The 19,788-nt window shown below is 36.0% G+C and overlaps 1 protein-coding gene and 1 non-coding gene across 4 annotated transcripts in view; both read right to left on the bottom strand.

Annotated features, from left to right (window-relative positions):
• CERT1 (ceramide transporter 1) overlaps positions 1-19,788 on the bottom strand; it is a 107,816-nt gene that overhangs the window by 63,625 nt on the left and 24,403 nt on the right. For all 3 annotated transcript variants that reach the window (XM_039245552.1, XM_039245551.1, XM_039245554.1), the window contains exon 4: positions 4,289-4,405. In XM_039245552.1, coding sequence (XP_039101483.1) covers positions 4,289-4,405 — 117 coding nt within the window. The remainder of the gene's footprint in view (positions 1-4,288; positions 4,406-19,788) is intronic.
• On the bottom strand, positions 13,081-13,270 carry LOC120240742. Its single transcript, XR_005530712.1, has one exon. It is a non-coding gene; the product is annotated as a U2 spliceosomal RNA (small nuclear RNA).

A 19,788-nucleotide genomic window follows, 5' to 3' on the forward strand; every position in this document is an offset into this window, starting at 1 on the left:
AACTTCCAATATAATGAGAACATTTAAATTGCAGAATCATCTTTCTTAAATTTTTCTTCTAATGAGCAAGTTATTTTGGAATGAATACCAATGAGAACAGTAGAATAGCACATAGAGACTACAGAACCTACTTACTGGATTTCAGTCAGTAATCATTCTAAGACCAATCATGAAGACTGAAGGAAAAACAACTTCAAAAATCACAAATTTCCCCCATTAAATTTGTTTTACAATACTGTAAATTATTTCAACTAGAAAATTTATAAGTCCAATGCTGTGCTGATTCCTAGAAAGTTGTATCTGAGTTGTTAGGGAAGCTTATGGTCTAAAATAAACACTAGAGATATGAAGAACATATAAAAACTATGGGATTAGTGTGATTCAAGAAGCCCCATGATTTAAGTCAAAAAAATATGTTTCATATAAATACATACTTATAGGATGGCAGATGTTGTTGGCCAAACAACTGGTGCTCAGGTCAAACAGACCTGGATCTGAATGCTGGTTCCTTCACTGATTAGCAATTTGACCCTGGACAAGTTACTTAATTTGTCTTAATTTCTTAATCTATAAAAATAGGATAAGAATCTTATAAAACTATAAGAGTAAGTGAGGATAAAGTGTATAATGTTTATCACCATATCTGACACACACTAATCCTCAAAACTATTAGTTATCACCACCACCACATTATTATTGCTGAAGAAGTCCCGTAAGATAGAACTTTTGGTGTATGTGAGTGTGTGTGTGCATGTGAAATGGATTGATACACAGTTATTATAATGAGTAAAAGGCTACCTGGGAAGGCAAGAACTGAAACCTCCAACTTTTTCCAGGTATTAAAAAGTACTAAAATCTTTCAGGAAAGCCCTAATAAAGGCCCAATAGCAAGAAAAGGCAATGAAAGGCCATCTGATGACATCAGAAGAGAAAAAGGCCCACTTTTCCAAGTGTCCTATGTCATCACAAGGGCAGGTGGTGAAATGAGGAATTAACTGTAAATTGAACTGAATGAGCTGGAATGATGGGAACTCATCAACTGTGAAGTACAATACTCTAGGTTTATCATGACTGGGTTATTTTGCTTGCTTGATCATTTCTGTTTTGTTTTTGGTGGGGGTGGGATAGGTAATATGAAGGGGAAGGCACATATACAGAATACTGTCATCTTTCCTCCACTAAGTAACTTATCAAGGTTACACAGCTATTAAGTAGTATAAGCAGTAGTGCAAAGACTCAATCCCATATTTGTCAGACCCAAGAATCCACTGCTCAAACAGTAACCAAAATAATACTCTTTTTGAGAGCCCAAGGGCAGAAAGATGAATTCATATTTGTCCTGCATATATATGGCAATAGAACTCAAATGATACAATCTAATCTGCAGGAGGTGAGCTTATGGGAATGATTCCTAAATACTGAGAGTCTACCAATGGCACTGAGTGAAAGCAGAATCAACATAAAATTGAATCCTAAGAATCCAAGAACTAAAAGGTAATAAAGTCTCATGCAAGTTACTTAAATTTATTCTAAACCTCCATCTCCTCTACTGTAACACAACACTTCCCTCACCTATCAGGAGAGCAGGGAGAAAATAAAGCACATGAAATATATGATGCAATCATTAGTACTTGGGTGATGCTCAATTTATCATCATCAACATGCTTTAACAATTTGATATTATTTTGAGTATCAATATAACAATGCATGCTTAAATAGTAAAATTACTAAGTTTAGGTTACAACATTTAATATTTTTTAGTAATACTGAAGAATGAATTAAGAAATATATCCTCACCACCTCCCTGTTGCTGATCTATAGAAAAAAACAACAAAAAAACAAAAAAACTTTGCTATTATGTTTGGGGATACTATTTGAATTTTTTCCCTCCTAAATATTAGTTTAATAACTCAAACAATTTATTTTTGGAATTCATATTCAATTTAAATTTTCAATGATATGTTGCTTAGTTGACACATATCACATATTTCACATTAAAAAATTAAGTATTTTTTTTTTTTTTTGGAGAGAAAGAGTATGAGCACACAAAGGGCAGAGAGAGAGGGAAAGAGAGAATCTTAAGCAGGCACCACACCCAGTGTGGAGCCTGACAGGATCTTGATCTCACGACCCTGACTGAGGTCAGGACCTGAGCTGTAATCAAGAGTAGGATGACGCTTAATAGACTAAGCCACCTAGGCTTCCCTATACTTAAATAATTATTAACAAGAATAATAATTAACAATAATCTCTCCTTGTCTATGAATAAACTATTTTTAGACATCAGGAAGGAAAAGTCTGTATAATGTATCTGAAATCTTACTGCTGAATCTTTTTTCTAAAAACTGAAAATTCACCAAAAATCTATTATCTCAGCTTAAGTTCCACTGCTCTAAAACTCAAAGATTAAACCTATCCATTGTTCAATGATGCAAAGAAAGCAATGATACGGAAGAAATATATGCTTTATACATTCTTTCTCACTCAATGAGAAAATACAAAATTGGAACCTGCAAAAAATTCGGGTTCAGCTTTACTAAGAAAAACAAGCAAAATAAAATATGCTTAAAACAGAAAAAAATACTTGTAATCTAAATCAACTGATTAAGCTTTTAAAAGTCATCTCAGTTAAGAATATAGAAATTAATTCTACTTACTGACATCTTTAATCATTAGTAAGAGGGTTGGTCCTGATTAAATACACAAAATAGGCTACTCTCGTTAGGTACACATTTAACAATTCTGACTGAATGCAGAATCCTTCATCTAAAACCAACAGGTATATTTTAGTATATTTAGTTGTTACTCTAAAGTCCTTTCTTTTTCTACTGTCATAAATGAGAAAATATATCAGCCACTCTGGTTAAGTAATCTTATATATATTATCTCATGTATTACTTATACATACTAAGAGGAGGTAAATTATCATGCCAAAAGTCACATATGTCATACACAGCAGAGGATGTAGTATCTGAATCGAGGTCAGCCTGGATCTGAAGCATTCAGCTTCTGGAATTTTAGCTCATCTCTTTTTTATATAATAGAAAACTGTTAGCCATTTTTTCAATTTTTAGACTCTTTCCTGAATAATATCACGATAACCAATATTCACACAATTTTAAGATTTTATTTTTAAATGATCTCTACACCTAACATGGGGCTTGAACCCACAACTTCGAGATCAAGAGCAGTGGGTTCTTCGGACTGAGCCAGCCAGGCACCCCAACATTCACAAAATTTTAAACCAGTATAATACTAAAGCTAAAACAAGGAGTAAAGAAAGGGGGATTACAGCCATTTTCTTTATGCCAGGAAAAACTCATAATCAATAATCAAGAAATAAAAGCTAATGCATGATCCATATCAAAAAGAATGCCTGCAATACCTCAAATCAGACAGGTTCTTCTTGTTTATGTATGTGTGTGTATGCTGTATGTGTGCATGTTTTGCACCTGTTAAGTGATCAAAACAGGTATTTCAACTACAATTCTGTGAAACCCAAATAAACAAGTACAGACAAGTATGCAAAGCATAAAGTTCTCCTAAGTCACACTCAGGAATGGCACTGTGAATTTATACCTTTCCCTATTCCTTGTTTTATCATAATATACTAAATTCGCTAATTATGCAGATTTATTAATACCTACTTAGTCTACTTACTAATTATTCACAGCTTTAAATTACAATGTGGCTTATACATTTACATAAGAAAGGCTTTCTAAAGGTTTATTATTAGATGGCTTTCTATTTACAAAAATTAAATTATTACAAATATTTACACTATGTATTTACCCAAATGGCTACAGATTATTACAAAAATTAACATGTAAATTTCTAAATATTAGGATTTTATACCCAACATTATTTCAAAAATCCTTTTATCCATATCATAAAGAGGCATTTACTAGGAAGCAAATCCTAGGTACAAAAATCAAAATATGTTTTATTTTAAAAAAGGCATATTTTGTTTTAATTAACAATTAAAAACATTTGTTGGAGCACCTCTCAACTTGCTAGATGGGGTGCTACCTGACTCATGAACTATTTAATAAAGCCAATTAGATCTTCTGAAAAATAAAAATATCTGTCGTAGCAAACTGCCTCAGAGCAACTCAAATATTAGAAACAAAATTAGTTCCAAAAATTACATCTGTACTGCTTTAATCTTTCCCACTCAAAAAATGTTCAACTTTTCAATAACGCATGTTACATTTCCAAGCTTTTTAAAAGAGTTACTACCAGTCTCTTGCTTAATCCTTCATGGATAGATAAACACTGGAGATCCTACCTTGTGCTGTTCGATGGCATCTATCCATTGTTGTCTATGGTCTGGATCCTGAGCACGAAGATACCAAACGCTATCATTTACACTAATATCAAATCGACATTCATCAAAATCATGAGGCTGTGGAGAAAAGAGCAGAAAATGAGAAGCAAAGCTAATTATATTCTTCGAAGTGTTATAAGCTATAGCAAAAACATGAACATACCCATTCTGGCTGTTGCAAGACTCCCGTTATTCTTTTGTTTCTACTCAAGTAACTTTTTAAAAAATGTCTCAGATAAAGAACACAACAAGAGCATAGTTACCAAAAACTAAGTTTCATTCATTATTCCTACAAATGAGTTGATACATAAATATATTAAAAGAAAAAAAAACAGAGCTAATACTTCGTCAACTGTTTTCTGTTAGCTTAAGTAGTGGGAATACCACCAAAAGCACACACACTAAAAAAGGCCAAGTTTTAGGGATGAGTTTAACTACTTGTTTCCCTGCCTCTATCATTCAAAAGTAAAGGCTCATCATGAAGAGTTGTATTTCATTCAATGTGATGAAATATTTTCACATTCTATGACAAAATAATGTTAAAATTTCCCCCAAGTATTTCAAATTTACTTCTAGCTTTTTACAGGTCTTTGACAGTAACAGCTAGGAGAGTTTCAAATGAAAAGCAAAAATAAAATAAATATTTCATCAGACCTCTATTAGAGGAAATTGCCTATATCAAAAAGTAAACATCTTGTGAAAATATCAATTATTTGGTTCAGTCTTTTACATTCTTTAAAATGAGTATTTTATATCATTGACATTTGTCCAGTAAATGAATTCAAATATGACGGGACCCCCATTGCATATATCACCTCTTCTACCAGAGTACTGAGAGTCAATCAATTTCTTCTCCTGTGAACAATTTTATCCTCAGAGGGTAAAAAGTTCTCTCTAGTGAATGTAATAATAAACTTATTTGATAAACCGAATCTACATATTGTATTTCTAAGGCTTATTGTTTATTCTTTCCTCCCTTTAACAGTATCAATCTTTTATCACCTTATGTGCATGTTTAGCAAAAGCATTTTAACTCCACAATGTCCTTTAGATTATGAAACAGTTTCTCTTTTATGATTAAGACAACAAATCACAGTTCTGACTGGCTAAAGGATGTAAGTATTTTCTGAATCACAATGTGTTAGACATCACAGTTCAGACCAAGGTGGGAGGTAGAATATACTAGAAAAAAGAAAAAGAAAAAACAAGACAATGCATGTCCTGCTTCAGTAATTAAGAATGAAGAAACATAAAAACAAAACCTAAGCAATCATAAATACAATACTGACCTGAAATTTAATGAAATGCCAAATATTCAAGTCTTAAGAATGGAATCCAGTTCCTAAAAAAGTTTCTTGGAGGAAAGGAAGAATACACACTATCTGAAGAACCAAGTAAATAATTTAACTGATCAGGTCCACTGTTCTAAACAGCCCAGCAGTTTCTAAACTTTCACTTTATAATAATTCTGTTTCCAGCTACCATTCCTCAAACAGTTTTACAGTTTGTATTTGGCTTAACATCCTCATTAAAGCTTTAGAAAATAAAATATCTATTAGTTCAAAATTCACTAGTTTCTCCATCAAATGTTTTTCTTCTCTCTTTGACATCTTCAAAACTTCCTCACAATCTTCCAATGAGTACAATGCCACAATTAAAATATTCCTGAAAAGAGAAACTCGCTGCTAGGCTTCCTCTGAATATGAGTGACTCAGTAAAATCTGAAATCAGTATTTAAAACTTGCCAAACTCTTAAATCTGCCAAGTATACCAATTATGATCTCTCTTCCCTGTTTCAAAGTTTAGAAATGTAAAAAAATGTCAAGCTTTTAATAGATAAGAGTTACAGAGAAGTAGAATAAAATGATAATCTAGAAGGTGGAATTAAAGAATTTGAAAACTTACCATGAGATGAGGTATCTAGAGACCTATACACAGAGGTGGTAGTTAATAGAAAATGTACACAGTTAGCCAGTTCTACCATCAAAAATCTGACAGGCAGGTGGCATAAAAGAGGGATACACAAATTGTCAGGTGATACAGAATCTGTGAACACAGAAGCCCTGAATCTCCAAAATGTAAAAAAGTGAGGGAAATTAAGTCTGCAGGGCGGAGAAAAGGACAGACGTCTGAAGAGAATAAATTGAAGTCTAGGGGTGCCTGGGGGCTTCGCCAGTTAAGTGACCAACTTCAGCTCAGGTCATGATCGTGTGGTTTGCAAGTTTAAGCCCTGTTTCAGATTCTGTACTGACAAGCACAGAGCCTGGAGCCTGCTTCAGATTCTGTCTCTCTCCCTGCCCCTCCCCTGCCCACGTTCTGTCTCTCTCTCTCAAAGATAAACAAACATTAAAAAAAATTTTTTTAATGGGGCGGTCCCCCCCCCACAAAAAAACGAGAATTGAAGTCTAAACAATCGAGCTCACATCTTATCTCAACACACATACAACACCTCCGAACATATAATCAGATAGTTGCTTCATTCAAACACAATTGTGATTAACACAAGTGAGATTATCTCACTCACCCAAAAATCAAACTGTGCCCCCACTGAGAATGCATGCTATGAAAAATGCCAACAACAGAAAGGAAAACATCAAGGAAAATGTAGGTGGACCTCATACTTTATGTCAGCATTCATTGTTAAGGACAGAAAATATACCAAAAGGTAAAATGGCACTTATACCCGTCTTGGTTTCTCTTAGTTCTTCGGGCTTCTATAACAAAAAAACCCCATAAAGTGGGTAGCTTAAAGAGAAATTTCTCACAGTTTTGGAGGCTATAAGTCCAGATCAGTGCCAGCCTGGTAGGGTGTTTGTCAAGGGCCCTCTTTCTGGTTTGCAGATGTGTCCTCATATGGAGAAAAGGGAGAGCTCTTGGATGCCATATCATATAGACTTCACTCTCATGACCTCATCTAAACCCAATTATTTTCCAAAGGCCCCACCTCTGATTACTATCCCAATGAAAATTAGGGCTTCAACATATGAATTTGGGAGGACACAGATATTCAGTCCAAAGCACCCATTATCTGCCAAAATAACCTTACATGAACAAGAGGCATAAATCCACAAAGAAAAAGAGAAGCTTTCAACAAAATTCAAAAGTGGAATGTGGTAACTGACATAGCAGGCTTGAAAAAACCGAAAATTAAACATCTACAAGAAAAAAGAAGGGGCGCCTGGGTGGTTCAGTTGGTTAAGCATCTGACTTCAGCTCAGGTCATGATCTAACGGTTCGAGAGTTTGAGCCTCGCATTGGGCTCTGTACTGACAGCTAAGAGCCTGGAGCCTGCTTCAGATTCTGTCTCCCTCTTTCTGCTCCCCCAAATTCTGCTCTGTCTCTCTCTCAAAAATAAACACTAAAAAGAAAAAAAGTTTAAAAAAATGAAAAAAGAAGACAAAAGAATCAAGCCAGTTTGTATGCAATGATGGAAAAGCAAGGAACTGGAGGCATCAAGTAGCCATAAAGGTAAAGGCAAGGGTGGAGCTGAAAACAAAACTGACCAAGAGTCATTAAAAGGCACAACTTGATCCCTGGAATCCCAAACACTGTTGACTACTCACCTACCATTGTACAGTATTAGAGGCCCCACCCTTACCCCTTAGAGAGATGATATCTAACAGGTTTAAGAAGTAGGAACAGTCCTACACAGCAGTGGGTGTGGGGAAAGAAAAAAAAAAAAAGCAGATAAGAAAGTATTTACATTAAAGATCTTTCCCCTACTTAATTCCCAGAAACCTAGCACTCACACTTGCTCCTTCGATCCTCTTCCACCTATAGAAAGAATCTTCCATAAGAAAATTAAGTAGTCCAAGAAAAATGGTATTTAAGGTTTCACACCCAGGCACTTAATTGGTATGAAAGTGAAGATTTCATTTATTTCAATATTGAAAAATTTATCTTTCAAAACTGGTAGATATGCAACACCAAAATGAGGGTGTAACAAAGAGAAGTAATTTGAGAAGCATTTGAGATCCATGAAAAGAAGAAGCAAAGGGACGCTCCAGGAAGACAATAAGGAAAATGCCAGAAGCAGAGTTCTGGAAGGACCCAAAAGTCAGGATTAAAAGAGTATGACAGTATGCTTTAGAAGAGATTTCTCTGGTGCTAGCACAAGTAGAATGAAATATTATCTAAAAGGTTAAACTCAGGGGACAGTGTGTAAGAAGACTTAGAAATTCAAAGAAAGTCAACTAAAACTTTAAAGAACTTTATACTGCTTATTTATTCACTTGTTGATAGACAACTGCTTCCAATTCTTGGTTATTTTGAATAAATTTGTTTTGAAAATTCACATCTTTGTACAGACATATATTTTCACTTCTCCTGATCTAGAGTGGAATGCCTGACTTATAAAGTAGCTATACATTTAAGGAACTGCCAAAAATAGTTGTACCATTTTATGTTCTCACCAGCAGTCTAGCAAAGTCCAGTTAGTCCTCGTCCATGCTTGGGTTTACTTCTGGACTCTGTTTTATTCCATTGATCTAAATGTCTATTCTTGGAGCACCTGGCTGGCTCAGTAGAGCACACAACTCTTGATCTGGGAGTTTGAAGTTTGAGCCCTGCGATGGATTTATAGATTACTTAAAAATAAAATCCTATTAGCACAAAAACAGACACTCAGATCAATGGAACAGAATACAGAACCCAGAAATGGACCCACAAATGTATGGCCAACTAATCTTTGACAAAGCAGGAAAGAATAGCCAATGGAATAAAGACAGTCTCTTCAGAAAGTGGTGCTGGGAAAACTGGACAGCGACATGCAGAAAAATGAACCTGGACCACTTTCTTACACCACACACAAAAATAAACTCAAAATGGATGAAAAGACCTAAACGTAAGACAGGAAGCCATTAAAATCCTCGAGGAGAAGGCAGGCAAAAAACTCTTTGATCTCGGCCACAGCAACTTCTTACTCAACATGTCTCCGGGGGCAAGGGAAATAAAAGCAAAAATGAACAACTGAGACCTCATCAAAATAAAAAGCTTCTGCACAGCAGAGGAAACAATTAGCAAAACTAAAAGGTAACCAGTGGAATGAGAGAAGATATTTGCAAATAATATATCAGATAAAAGGACAGTATCCAAAATCTATAAAGAACTTCTCAAACTCAACACCCAAAAAACAAATAATCCAGTGAAGAAATGGGCAAGAGATATGAATACACTTCTCCAAAGAAGACATCCAGATGGCCAACAGACACATGAAAAAATGCCCAACATCACTCATCATCAGGGAAATACAAATCAAAACCACAACGAGAAACCACCTCACACCTCTCAGAATGGCTAAATTTAACAATTCAGACAACAATAGATGTTGGCAAGAATGCAGAGAAAGAGGATCTCTTTTGCACTGCTAGTGGGAATACAAATGGGTGCAGCCACTCTGGAAAACAGTATGGAAGTTCCTCAAAAAATTAAAAATACAACTACCCTATGACCCAGCAATTACACTACTAGGTATTTATCCAAGGGATACAGATGTGCTGTTTTGAAGGGGCACACACACCCCAAAGTTTATAAGACTGCTGTCAACAACAGCCAAAGTATGGAAAGAGCCCAAATGTCCATTGACAGATGAAAGGATAGAGAAGATGTGGTGTGTATACACACACACACACACACACACACAATGGAATATTACTCAGCAATCAAAAAGAATGAAATCTTGCCATTGGCAACTATGTGGATGGAACTAGAGGGTATTATGCGAAGCCAACTTAGAGAAAGACAAATATATGACTTCACTCAAGAAGAATTTAAGATACTAAACAAATGAACATAAGGGAAGGGCAACAAAAAAAACATAAAAACAGGGAGGGGGATAAAACATACAAGACTTAAATAGTGAGAACAGAGGGTTACTGGAGGGATTGTGGGAGGTGGGATGGTTAAGGGGCTTTAAGAAATCTACTCCTGAAATCACTGTTGCACTACATGCTAACTAACTTGGATGTAAATTTAAAAAAAAAAGTCTATTCTTACTCCAAAAACACTAAATTACTGCTGCTCAATAGTCAGTCTTGAAATCATGTAGCATATGTCTTCAAACTTTACTCCCCCTTGAAAACCTATTTTGGCTAATCTAGGTAGTTTGCATTTATATATATATTTCCAGACACACTGAGTACCAGGTTGCAGGAATTCCATACATTTTTCTATAGATTAATATGGAAAAGTGTGACCTCTTAATCATGGACATTTTTCTAGTAACTCATGTCTTCTTTAATTTATCTCCATAATCTCAAGTAGCTTGTATTATACAGGTACAATGCACAATGCTAGACAGATTCCCAAGTAATGCTATGTCACTGTACATGGAATTGTTTTTAAAATTTCACTGTTTATAGTATATAATAGATCTCATAATTGTATACTAACCTTATATTCTTGCAAAATTCACTTAGTATTTCCAACATTGTTTGAATAATACACCTAAAGAAATCTACAAAACCTTGGTGCCATTGCAAATAGTTTTCCTTTTGCCCTTCTGATCTTTATCCCCTTTTAGATCTTTTTTCTTGCCATACTGAGATGACCAGGATGTCCAACACAAAGTTAAAATTGAAGTGATAAGGGCTACATCCTTTCCCTGACCCTAATCTTAGGAGAAAAGCATAAAAGATTTCACTGTTGCGCATGATGTTAAACTATGTGTTTTTGTAGATGCCCTTTATTAGGCTGATGTTCCTTTCTACTTCTGGTTCCCTAAGAATCTTTTTTATTTTCAATTTAAATGCATATTGGGATGTTGTTAAAAGCTTTTCGATCTACTGAAATTTGTTTTGAATTTTTGTTTTTAGTTTGTTAAAACGGTGAATTAGATCATCAGGGAAATACAAATCAAAATGACAATGAGGTATCGCCTCAAACCTGTCAGAATGACTAAAATTAGCAACTCAGGAAACAACAGAAGTTGGCAAGGATGCAGAGAAAGGGGAACCCTCCTGCACTGCTGGTGGTAATGCAAACTGGTGCAGCTACTCTGGAAAAACAGTATGGAGGTTCCTCAAAAAATTAAAAAGAGGGGGTGGCTCAGCTGATGAGGCATCCTACAGGATTTGGGCTCAGGTCGTGATCTTATGGTATGTGAGATAGAGCCCTAAATTGGGTTCCACACTGATGGCATGGAGCCTGCTTGGGATTCTATCTCCTCTCTCTATCCTTTTCCCACTCGTGCTTTCTCTCTCAAAAAACAAAACAAAACAAAAAATTAAAAACAGAGCTACCCTATGACCCAGCAATTGCATTATTAGGTATTTATCTGAAGGATAAAAAAAATGGTGATTCAAAGGGGCACATGCACCCCAGTGTGTACAGCAGTGTTTGTCAACAAAAGCCAAATTATAGAAAAAGCCCAAATGTCCATCAATCGATGAATGGATAAAGATGGGGTATACAACCTTAGTTTGTGAGCATAATCTGTTCTGGAAACATGCTTGTATTCCAAAGCACTTGTATATCAAAGTGAATTTCCCCATAAGCAATAATGGAAGCTCAGAGGATTTGTTCTACAACCCTAAAATATCCATATAAAAATGATAATACTATAATACAAAATAATAAAATACAAAATATAAAGAAAAATAAACAACCTGCACTTACCTTTGAAAACCTTTGTGGCTGGTGTAAGGGAGACAAGAGAGAGGAGGGTTATTGTGTAGGACAACTTTCACTATCACTAATGGAATTACTACTATCTATTGGCTCAGTGGAATCTTTTTCTGCATGGAGGACATTGTATATGCTCATACGGATGTTGACCACACTACAGCATTAATATACTCTTGTCATATACTGTATTTAATCTAACTGGCAATAAGGCAGCAGAGGAAAATGTCTGTATCTGCCGGCAGCCTGACCTAGGATGAAGCAAAACATTCCTAAGCTTACTCTTGTATGGAAAATCAAGGGACTGTCCACAGGTGCTTTGAAGTGACGAAAACTACACTAGTGCCAGTTGTGGGCATCTTCCAATGTTTTGAAAAATCACTGATTTCTGCCAAACACCATGGCATGAGACTGAGTATCCAAGCATGGGAGACCATCTCCCACAATCCCACAGCAAGAGAGAAAGGGAGAACCACTGGCTCAGTTGTGATCATGCAATGCAGAGAGTCACGTACTACTCGTATTGCAAGACAATGCTTACTTATCAAGTTAAAATTTATTAAAAATGTTTGCTTGTCTTGTCAAACACTCACAGAACAAGCTACTCACAATTCAAGGTTTTACTGTACAATGGAATAAAAAAATGGAATCTTGCCATTTGCAACAACATGGATGAAACTAGAATTTATTATGCTAAGCAAAGTAAGTTGCCAGTGATAGATAAACATCGTAAGATTTCACTCCTATGTACAATTTAGAAACAAAACAGATGAGCATAGGGAAGGGAAGGAAAAATAAGATAAAAACAGGGAGGCAAACCACAAGACACTCTTAAATATGGAGAATAAACAGGGTTGCTGGAGGGGTGTTGGGTGAAGGTAGGCTGAATGGGTGAGAGACATTAGGGAAGGCACTTGTTGGGATGAACACTGGGTGTTTTTTGTAAGTGATGAATCACTAGATTCTACTCCTGAAACCATAATTACAATATATGTTACCCAATTTGGATTTAAATAAAATTTTAAAAAATGGTGAATTACAATGACTGATTTGCTACATTAAATTAACCTCAAATTCCTGAAATGAAGTGCATTTGTTTGGTAATTATATATAATCCTTTTTTTTTGGTCCCGAGGGGTTACAACACACCTGGAGGCACTGCAGTACAAGGTCAATGTGAGGACTGGATGGCGTAACCTCCTATTTCATCTCCCTGCTCCAAATCTCCATGTACTATACTGCCCTTGCATAGAGGACACATCAGACATTAAACTGATAAGAATAGATACAAGACAAGATCTTAGCCAAAAGCTTAAAAGTTATACATAATCCTTCTACTACGGATTTGCTACTATTTTATAAAAGAATATGGTATCTATGTCTACCATAGAGCTCTAATTTTCTTGTGATGTCTTCATCAGGTTTAGGTTTCAGTTACACTGACTACACAAGTGTTGGAAAGAGTTTGTAGAAGACTGGGATTATTTCTCTGGAACATTAACATACCAGGGAAATTTATGGACAGGTTTTCTTGGGGAGTTATTAACTCAGGTTTTTAGGCCTTGGCTTATTCAGATTTTCTTTATCTTAAAAGCATTAAAAGGGAAAAAATAATCCTATAATTACGGATACATATTCACTTTTTCTGATGCTCTTCATTAGTTCCTCTTTAGGAACTCAGTTTGCTTCATGTATTTCTCTTCAGCCTGAAAAAGTTCCCTTAGCATCTCTTGTAGTATAGGTCATCTGCCCACAAGGTTTCCTTTATCTAAAAATATCTTTATTTCACTTCATTTTTAAAGAATATCTTCACTGAATCCATTATAAGATGTCTTCTAGCCTCCATGATCTCTAAGGAGAAGTATACAATAGCGTAAATAGTGTACCCCATTTATGTATCATTTTTTCTCTAGCTACGTTCAGGATTTTTATCTTTGGTTTTCAGCAGTTGATTATGATGTGTTAGGTTTCAATTTGTCCTACTGTTTATTGAGTTTCTTAAATAAATTTATATTATTCACCAAATATGGAAAGTTTTACTATAATTTCTTCATATATTTCACTTTCTCTTCTTTCTCGAGATTCCTAAGAATCCATTTAATTCTGCCCATGTGAAATAAAACAAAACAAAAATTAGGTTAAGAATCACTTCTTGGAGGCGCCTGGGTAGCTCAGTCAGTTAAGCATTCAACTGTGGCTCCAGTCATGATCTCATGGCTTGTGAGTTCAAGCCCCATTTCGGGCTCTGTGCTGATACCTCAGAGCCTGGAGAGTCTGCTCTGTGTCTCCCTCTCTCTCCACTCCTACCCCCGCCCTCTCGAAAATGAATAAACATTAAAAGAGAGAGAGAGAGAGAGAGAGAGAGAGAGAGAGAATGCCTTTTTTGATCTATAGTTAAAATCCTGATTATTTTCTGTCATCCTTATCTACTTTAAGTCCCAGAGAGGGAATGATTTCTATTTGAGATATCATTCTTCATAGTTCTAAAATTCCCATTGGTTCTTTTATATATTTTCTTTTCTTCTGCTGAAATGGCTTACCTTTTCATTTATTACAAGCCCATTTTCTTTTACCTCACACAATTATACAACCTGCTTTAAAAGCTTCATCAGATAATTCTAACGTCTTGCTCATCTTGAATTTGGCATTGGTTCATGTCTTTTCCCTTGAGAATGTGTTGTAATTTCCTGGCTCTTTGAATGTTGAGTAATTCTGAGTTGACCGTGAACACTGTGAATGTTAGGTTGTGAACTCTGGATTCTGTTATATTCTGAAAAATTCTGTTTTTGTCAGCAGGCAATTAACATGCTCAGACCCAAATTGCTAATTCTGTCATGTGTTCAATGGGCAGCAGCTAGGGTCTCAGTTCAGTGTACTTTCAGTCTGGCCTGTACACACACAAATGAGGGGTCAGGTACAAATTTGGACAGAGTTTTACATCTGTGGTTCTCTTTCTCTGGCTCTTTTTTCTTCTTTATTTTCTCACTAACTACATTCCTTCTCCTGGTATCTACAGCTAAAAAGAAAAAGGCAAATGTTCTTTAAAGCAGTTTTAGCTCCTCCACATCTCTGCCTTGACAGCAGTGACTCAGATCACATCTTAAGACCACTTTCTACCTGTCTCACACATACATGGTTTAGGAGTCAACCAGAGATTTGGGTAAACTTTTTATACAACTCTTGAGTTCCCCTTCTTGGGCCTCTCCTCTGTGGATTCCCTCTTCACTTTCCATCAGCCCTGGTTATATCAGAACCTTTCTCAGGTTCTGTTGGTCAGGAAGATGCCTGGCTGGTTTGAGACACCTAGTACGACCACAAGGGAGATTTCACCCTTATTCTACTCATTGCCAAATATCCTGTCCAATGCTCATTGAGGTTAAAGACAAAATTATCTAACCTGAGCATCTAACTTCTTTACAAATAAATGCAAAATATTAAAATTTTTTGTTCAACCAGGAAATAAATAAAGCCTACCAGATTCAAATAAAGTACATAAAACAGTGCTATAAATTACAAAAGAAACTGATTCTTGCTCACTGAACAAGTTTCTTTTGAAGGTACCAGGCAGCTCATATTACTAAGAAATAGAAATAAACAAGGTCATAAAATGGAAAGGAGCCAGGGGAGACTAGGAAAGAGAACTCTGAGACTGCACTCCATGGTGTCATCTGTATGGACAGGGCCACTTTGTCTTCTGGACCCTGGAAACCACTACTGACTGACACTGCTGCTACTAGAAACTGGATGCTGTAGTTGCCAATATTATCATAAGAAAAACTTCCTGCTGCTGCTTCTCTTTAAGATCCTAATTCACAATCAAGGTAGGGCTGCGGGAGACAAGGGGCAGTAGAGGGTGGGGAGAGTGTGTATCAGCAGCCTGATTAGCTAGGTCTAATTCATATGTAGTATGTATATTATATAATAATATACAACATATCTATAAAAATTTACAATATATAACAGAATGTATAATATACATATTACATAATACATAATTAATAATATGCAATAGTATGATATACAATAATATTATATAGAATATAATATGTGTAGTCATGTAATAATTAAGGGGAGTTGATGGGCTGGAGGGATGCTGGGGTGAGAGGGGAAAATGAGAATCTTGCTTTTGCAGATTCACTGGAAGACCTATTCAGACTTCTAGTAGGGAATTCTTTAAAAGCTCATTTTATAATGAGCTTGTCACATTTTATTAACCATACCGTCTCTCTTAAATCCACCCTTCTATACTACTTTGCACTACTGGGACTGGGATGCTGCAAAATACATTTCTCCTCTACTAGCCTCCTTTGTTAGGTTCTGCCAGAATGGGCACCATTCTAGACAGAGACTGGAAGCCAGAAGGAAGGTAGAAAAAACTTGTGTTTTTGTTCGTATACTGTCTCCATCAACATTTGTCCAGCAAAGGTCCTTAGTCCTGGCACTGCCAGTCAGTTCCAGGCTTTAGCTTCTTTTAGAGCCTGCTGAACTAGCCTCATCTAGCTACCTGTGATGTACCAGCATCAACTGTGCAAGGGCCACTTACTAGATATGTGAAGTGGAGCTCTAGAGCATTCCCCTTCAAACTACTAAGGTATTAGTACCAACTATACTGGGTATAATCTTCCTTCCAGAATCCTGAGACCCAGTGGCACAGTGCATTTCTTCTAAGCTTCTGAGACAGCAGAAGAAGAGTATGCCCAACTCCAGATGCCTGAGCCTCAGCTTCTGAAAGTACTTACTAGCCAGGCAGTCCCTTCAACTCAGAGGTTTAAGCCTTAGCCCCACAAGACTCCTGTGATACTGGTACTAGCATCAGTGGACAATCCTTTTTCTTGAGAAGTCCAATTCCCAACTCTGCAGGGCTCTCCCTCCAACTTCTAAGTTCCAATAACTCCAACCTTGTCCCTTCATTCCTCTGGCCCAAGGAGCAAAAGCTGGTTCCTGCAGTTATTACCTATGCACTACCCACAATGTTTTTCTTTTGTTCTTTAAGTTCTAAACACTTTCTGCTGAAATACCTACAGTGACTTCTGGTTCCGTGAGTGGACCTCTGAAGGATACAATAAGCAGTCCAAAAAGGGCGAATGTTTGTTTCCTAATGGAGTAGAAGATATCCATTCAAAAACATATTGCCAAAGCTTAGAAATATGACAAATTAATATGCAGGAAGACATAAAGAGGTTACAAAAGCACATGTACAATGTGATCCCAAACATGCTGTTGAGGCATGTGTGATTACATACATATGTGATTAAAGACTTGTACAATGGAGGCCCTGTTAGGTACATCAGTATAAGCCAGGACCTAGGCCCGTGACTGGCATTGAAAAAATATTTATTTACTGAATATGGAGACTGAAATTCTGAAAACTAAGGTACACACAAAACCATGCACAGCAGTGTTTTTAACAGCTTTATTTGTAACAGTCCCTCCATTGCAAGCAAACCAAATGTACTTCAATTAGCTCCTGTTACACAAACTATGGTACATATACTACTTAGCAATAAAAAAACTTATTATTGATATATTCAAGAGTCCAGTGGATCTTAAGGAAACCATACTGAGGAAAAAAGCCAACCTCAAAAGGAAATATATTATATGATTCCATTAATATAAAATTTTCAAAATGATAAAATTATGGAAATGATGAAAAGATGAGTGGTTACAGAGTTAGGAAAGAGAGTAGGCTGGAGGGAGAGAAGAGAGAGATAGGAGTGACTATAAAGGGGTGGAATGAGGGACCTTTGAGGTGATGAAAGAGTTCTGTATTTTTATTGTAATGGTGTTTACAAGAATCTATGAAAGTGATAAAACTGCCTAGAACTACATACAAACGTGCATGCATGCACACGGACATATATACAAATAAGTACATGTAAACCTGGTAAAATGTGAATAAGGTCTGTGGGTTGTGTCAATATCAACTTCTGAGTTTTGACTGTACTACAGCTATCTAAGATCTTACTATGCAGGGAAACTGGATGAAGGATAAATAAAACCCCGGAGGGGGTGGGGGGAGTTCCATTTCTGCAAGTTTCTGTGATAGTACAATTATTTCAAATTTAAAGATATTAAAGGGAAAAATAAAAAGATATTCAACAAAATGTCCAAAGTGGATTACAAGAGATTATGATCACTCGTACAGGCTGATGACAGAGGCATTATTAAAGCAGGCCAGCTGGTTATATTCAGAATCTAACATAGATGGCGTGATCTTGGTAAAGTCCCCACAGTCTAAGGAATGAAAACATTGCTATGTAAATGTAGAAACTAACAATGAACATATGTATCAATGAATGTATCATATGATTTACAAGGAGGAATAAACGCTATGGTAAGCAGACATTTCAATTTTCTGTTAAATGCATTCCTTGTAAGAATTCCACCTAGAAACATATGATAATCTGAAAGTTTTAGCAGAGAATCAAAATAAGGAGAATCAAGCTAGAAGAGTTTTAGTGGCAAGTAACGAACCAAGCTTAACGCAATGTTTTTTCCAACTTTCCTCTTAAGTTATAGAACTCTTGTCCACCTCCCCCACCCTTCAAATCTTAACTATAACATTTACATATAACAAAAGCAGACAGACATCTGTGCCTCTGGTGAGATATATCCTGAGAAGGACACCATATCATTTTAGTATATTTTGCCAAGGATGCATAATCTGAATCAAATCACAAAGGAACATCAAATCCTAAAAGAAGAATGTTCTAGAAAATAACTGGCCCATAGTTTTCAAAAGTATCAATGTTATGCTAGACAAAGAAAGGCTAAGGAACTAATTGGTCTAGATTAAAATTAACTAAGGAAACATGACAACTACATGCAGTTCACACTGCAGACTGAATTTTATACTGAAGAGAAAAAATATGTTGAAAGGACACTGCTGAACAATGGACAAAACTGGAATACAGACTTTAAATTGGAAAGATATTACTGTATGAAATTTCCCAAATTTGCTAGCTGTATTATGGTTATACCTACAAAGAGAATATCTCTGCTCTTGGAAACTATACACTGAAGTATTACGAGGAAAAGAAATATGATATATGTAACTTACTCTCAAGTAACTAGGGAAAGATAGAAGACATGTGTGCATGTGTCTAGAGAGCATGATAAAAGAAACACTAAAATACTGGTGAATCTAAGTGTTCACAGCAGTTATGGCATTACTCTTACAACTTTTTATGTAAAATTATTTTCAAGTAATAGTTAAAAGTGATACAAAAAAGTCTCTTTCCTTACAACGTTCCTCCTTCTATCCCACTGTTAACCAGGAGCCACACATCTGACAAATGTTTGGCAAATGTCATCTAACATTTGACAAAATCACTAATATTAAAGTAAAAAATTAAATGTACCGGATTGGGGGGAGGGGGGATGTTTACCCCCTCAATGATGCGAGGATCAAAAGATAAATTTGCATACATACCACATGACACATGCACATTCATGTGTACGCATACACAATTTATAACTTCAACCAGGTCCTCTTTCCCTGACCACCAAACATTTTTTACTTAATTGCCTCTTTTGTGTCTTCTGATTGTTTAAGAGGAATCTCAATATATCTAAACCTGGTCATCTGATTTGCTTCACCAAACTTCTAGGCTTCTACATTTCTGTAAATGGTAACCTACAGGTGCTTATACCTGAAATCATCTGACTCCTCAGAAGACATCCATCAGCCAATTTGCAGACCTTGTCAGCTGTACCTCCCAAATAAATCTGGAATCCAATCACGTCTCATAAGTACTACTACTGGGACCCAAACTACTGCTATTTCTCACCTGGATTATGTGTATACCTTCTTAAGGCTGCCTAGTAATTCTGGTTTCCTG

The sequence above is a fragment of the Hyaena hyaena genome, unplaced genomic scaffold (assembly GCF_003009895.1).
Source record: "Hyaena hyaena isolate Hyena2069 unplaced genomic scaffold, ASM300989v1 scaffold_260, whole genome shotgun sequence".
In the NCBI taxonomy this organism is placed as follows: domain Eukaryota; kingdom Metazoa; phylum Chordata; class Mammalia; order Carnivora; family Hyaenidae; genus Hyaena; species Hyaena hyaena.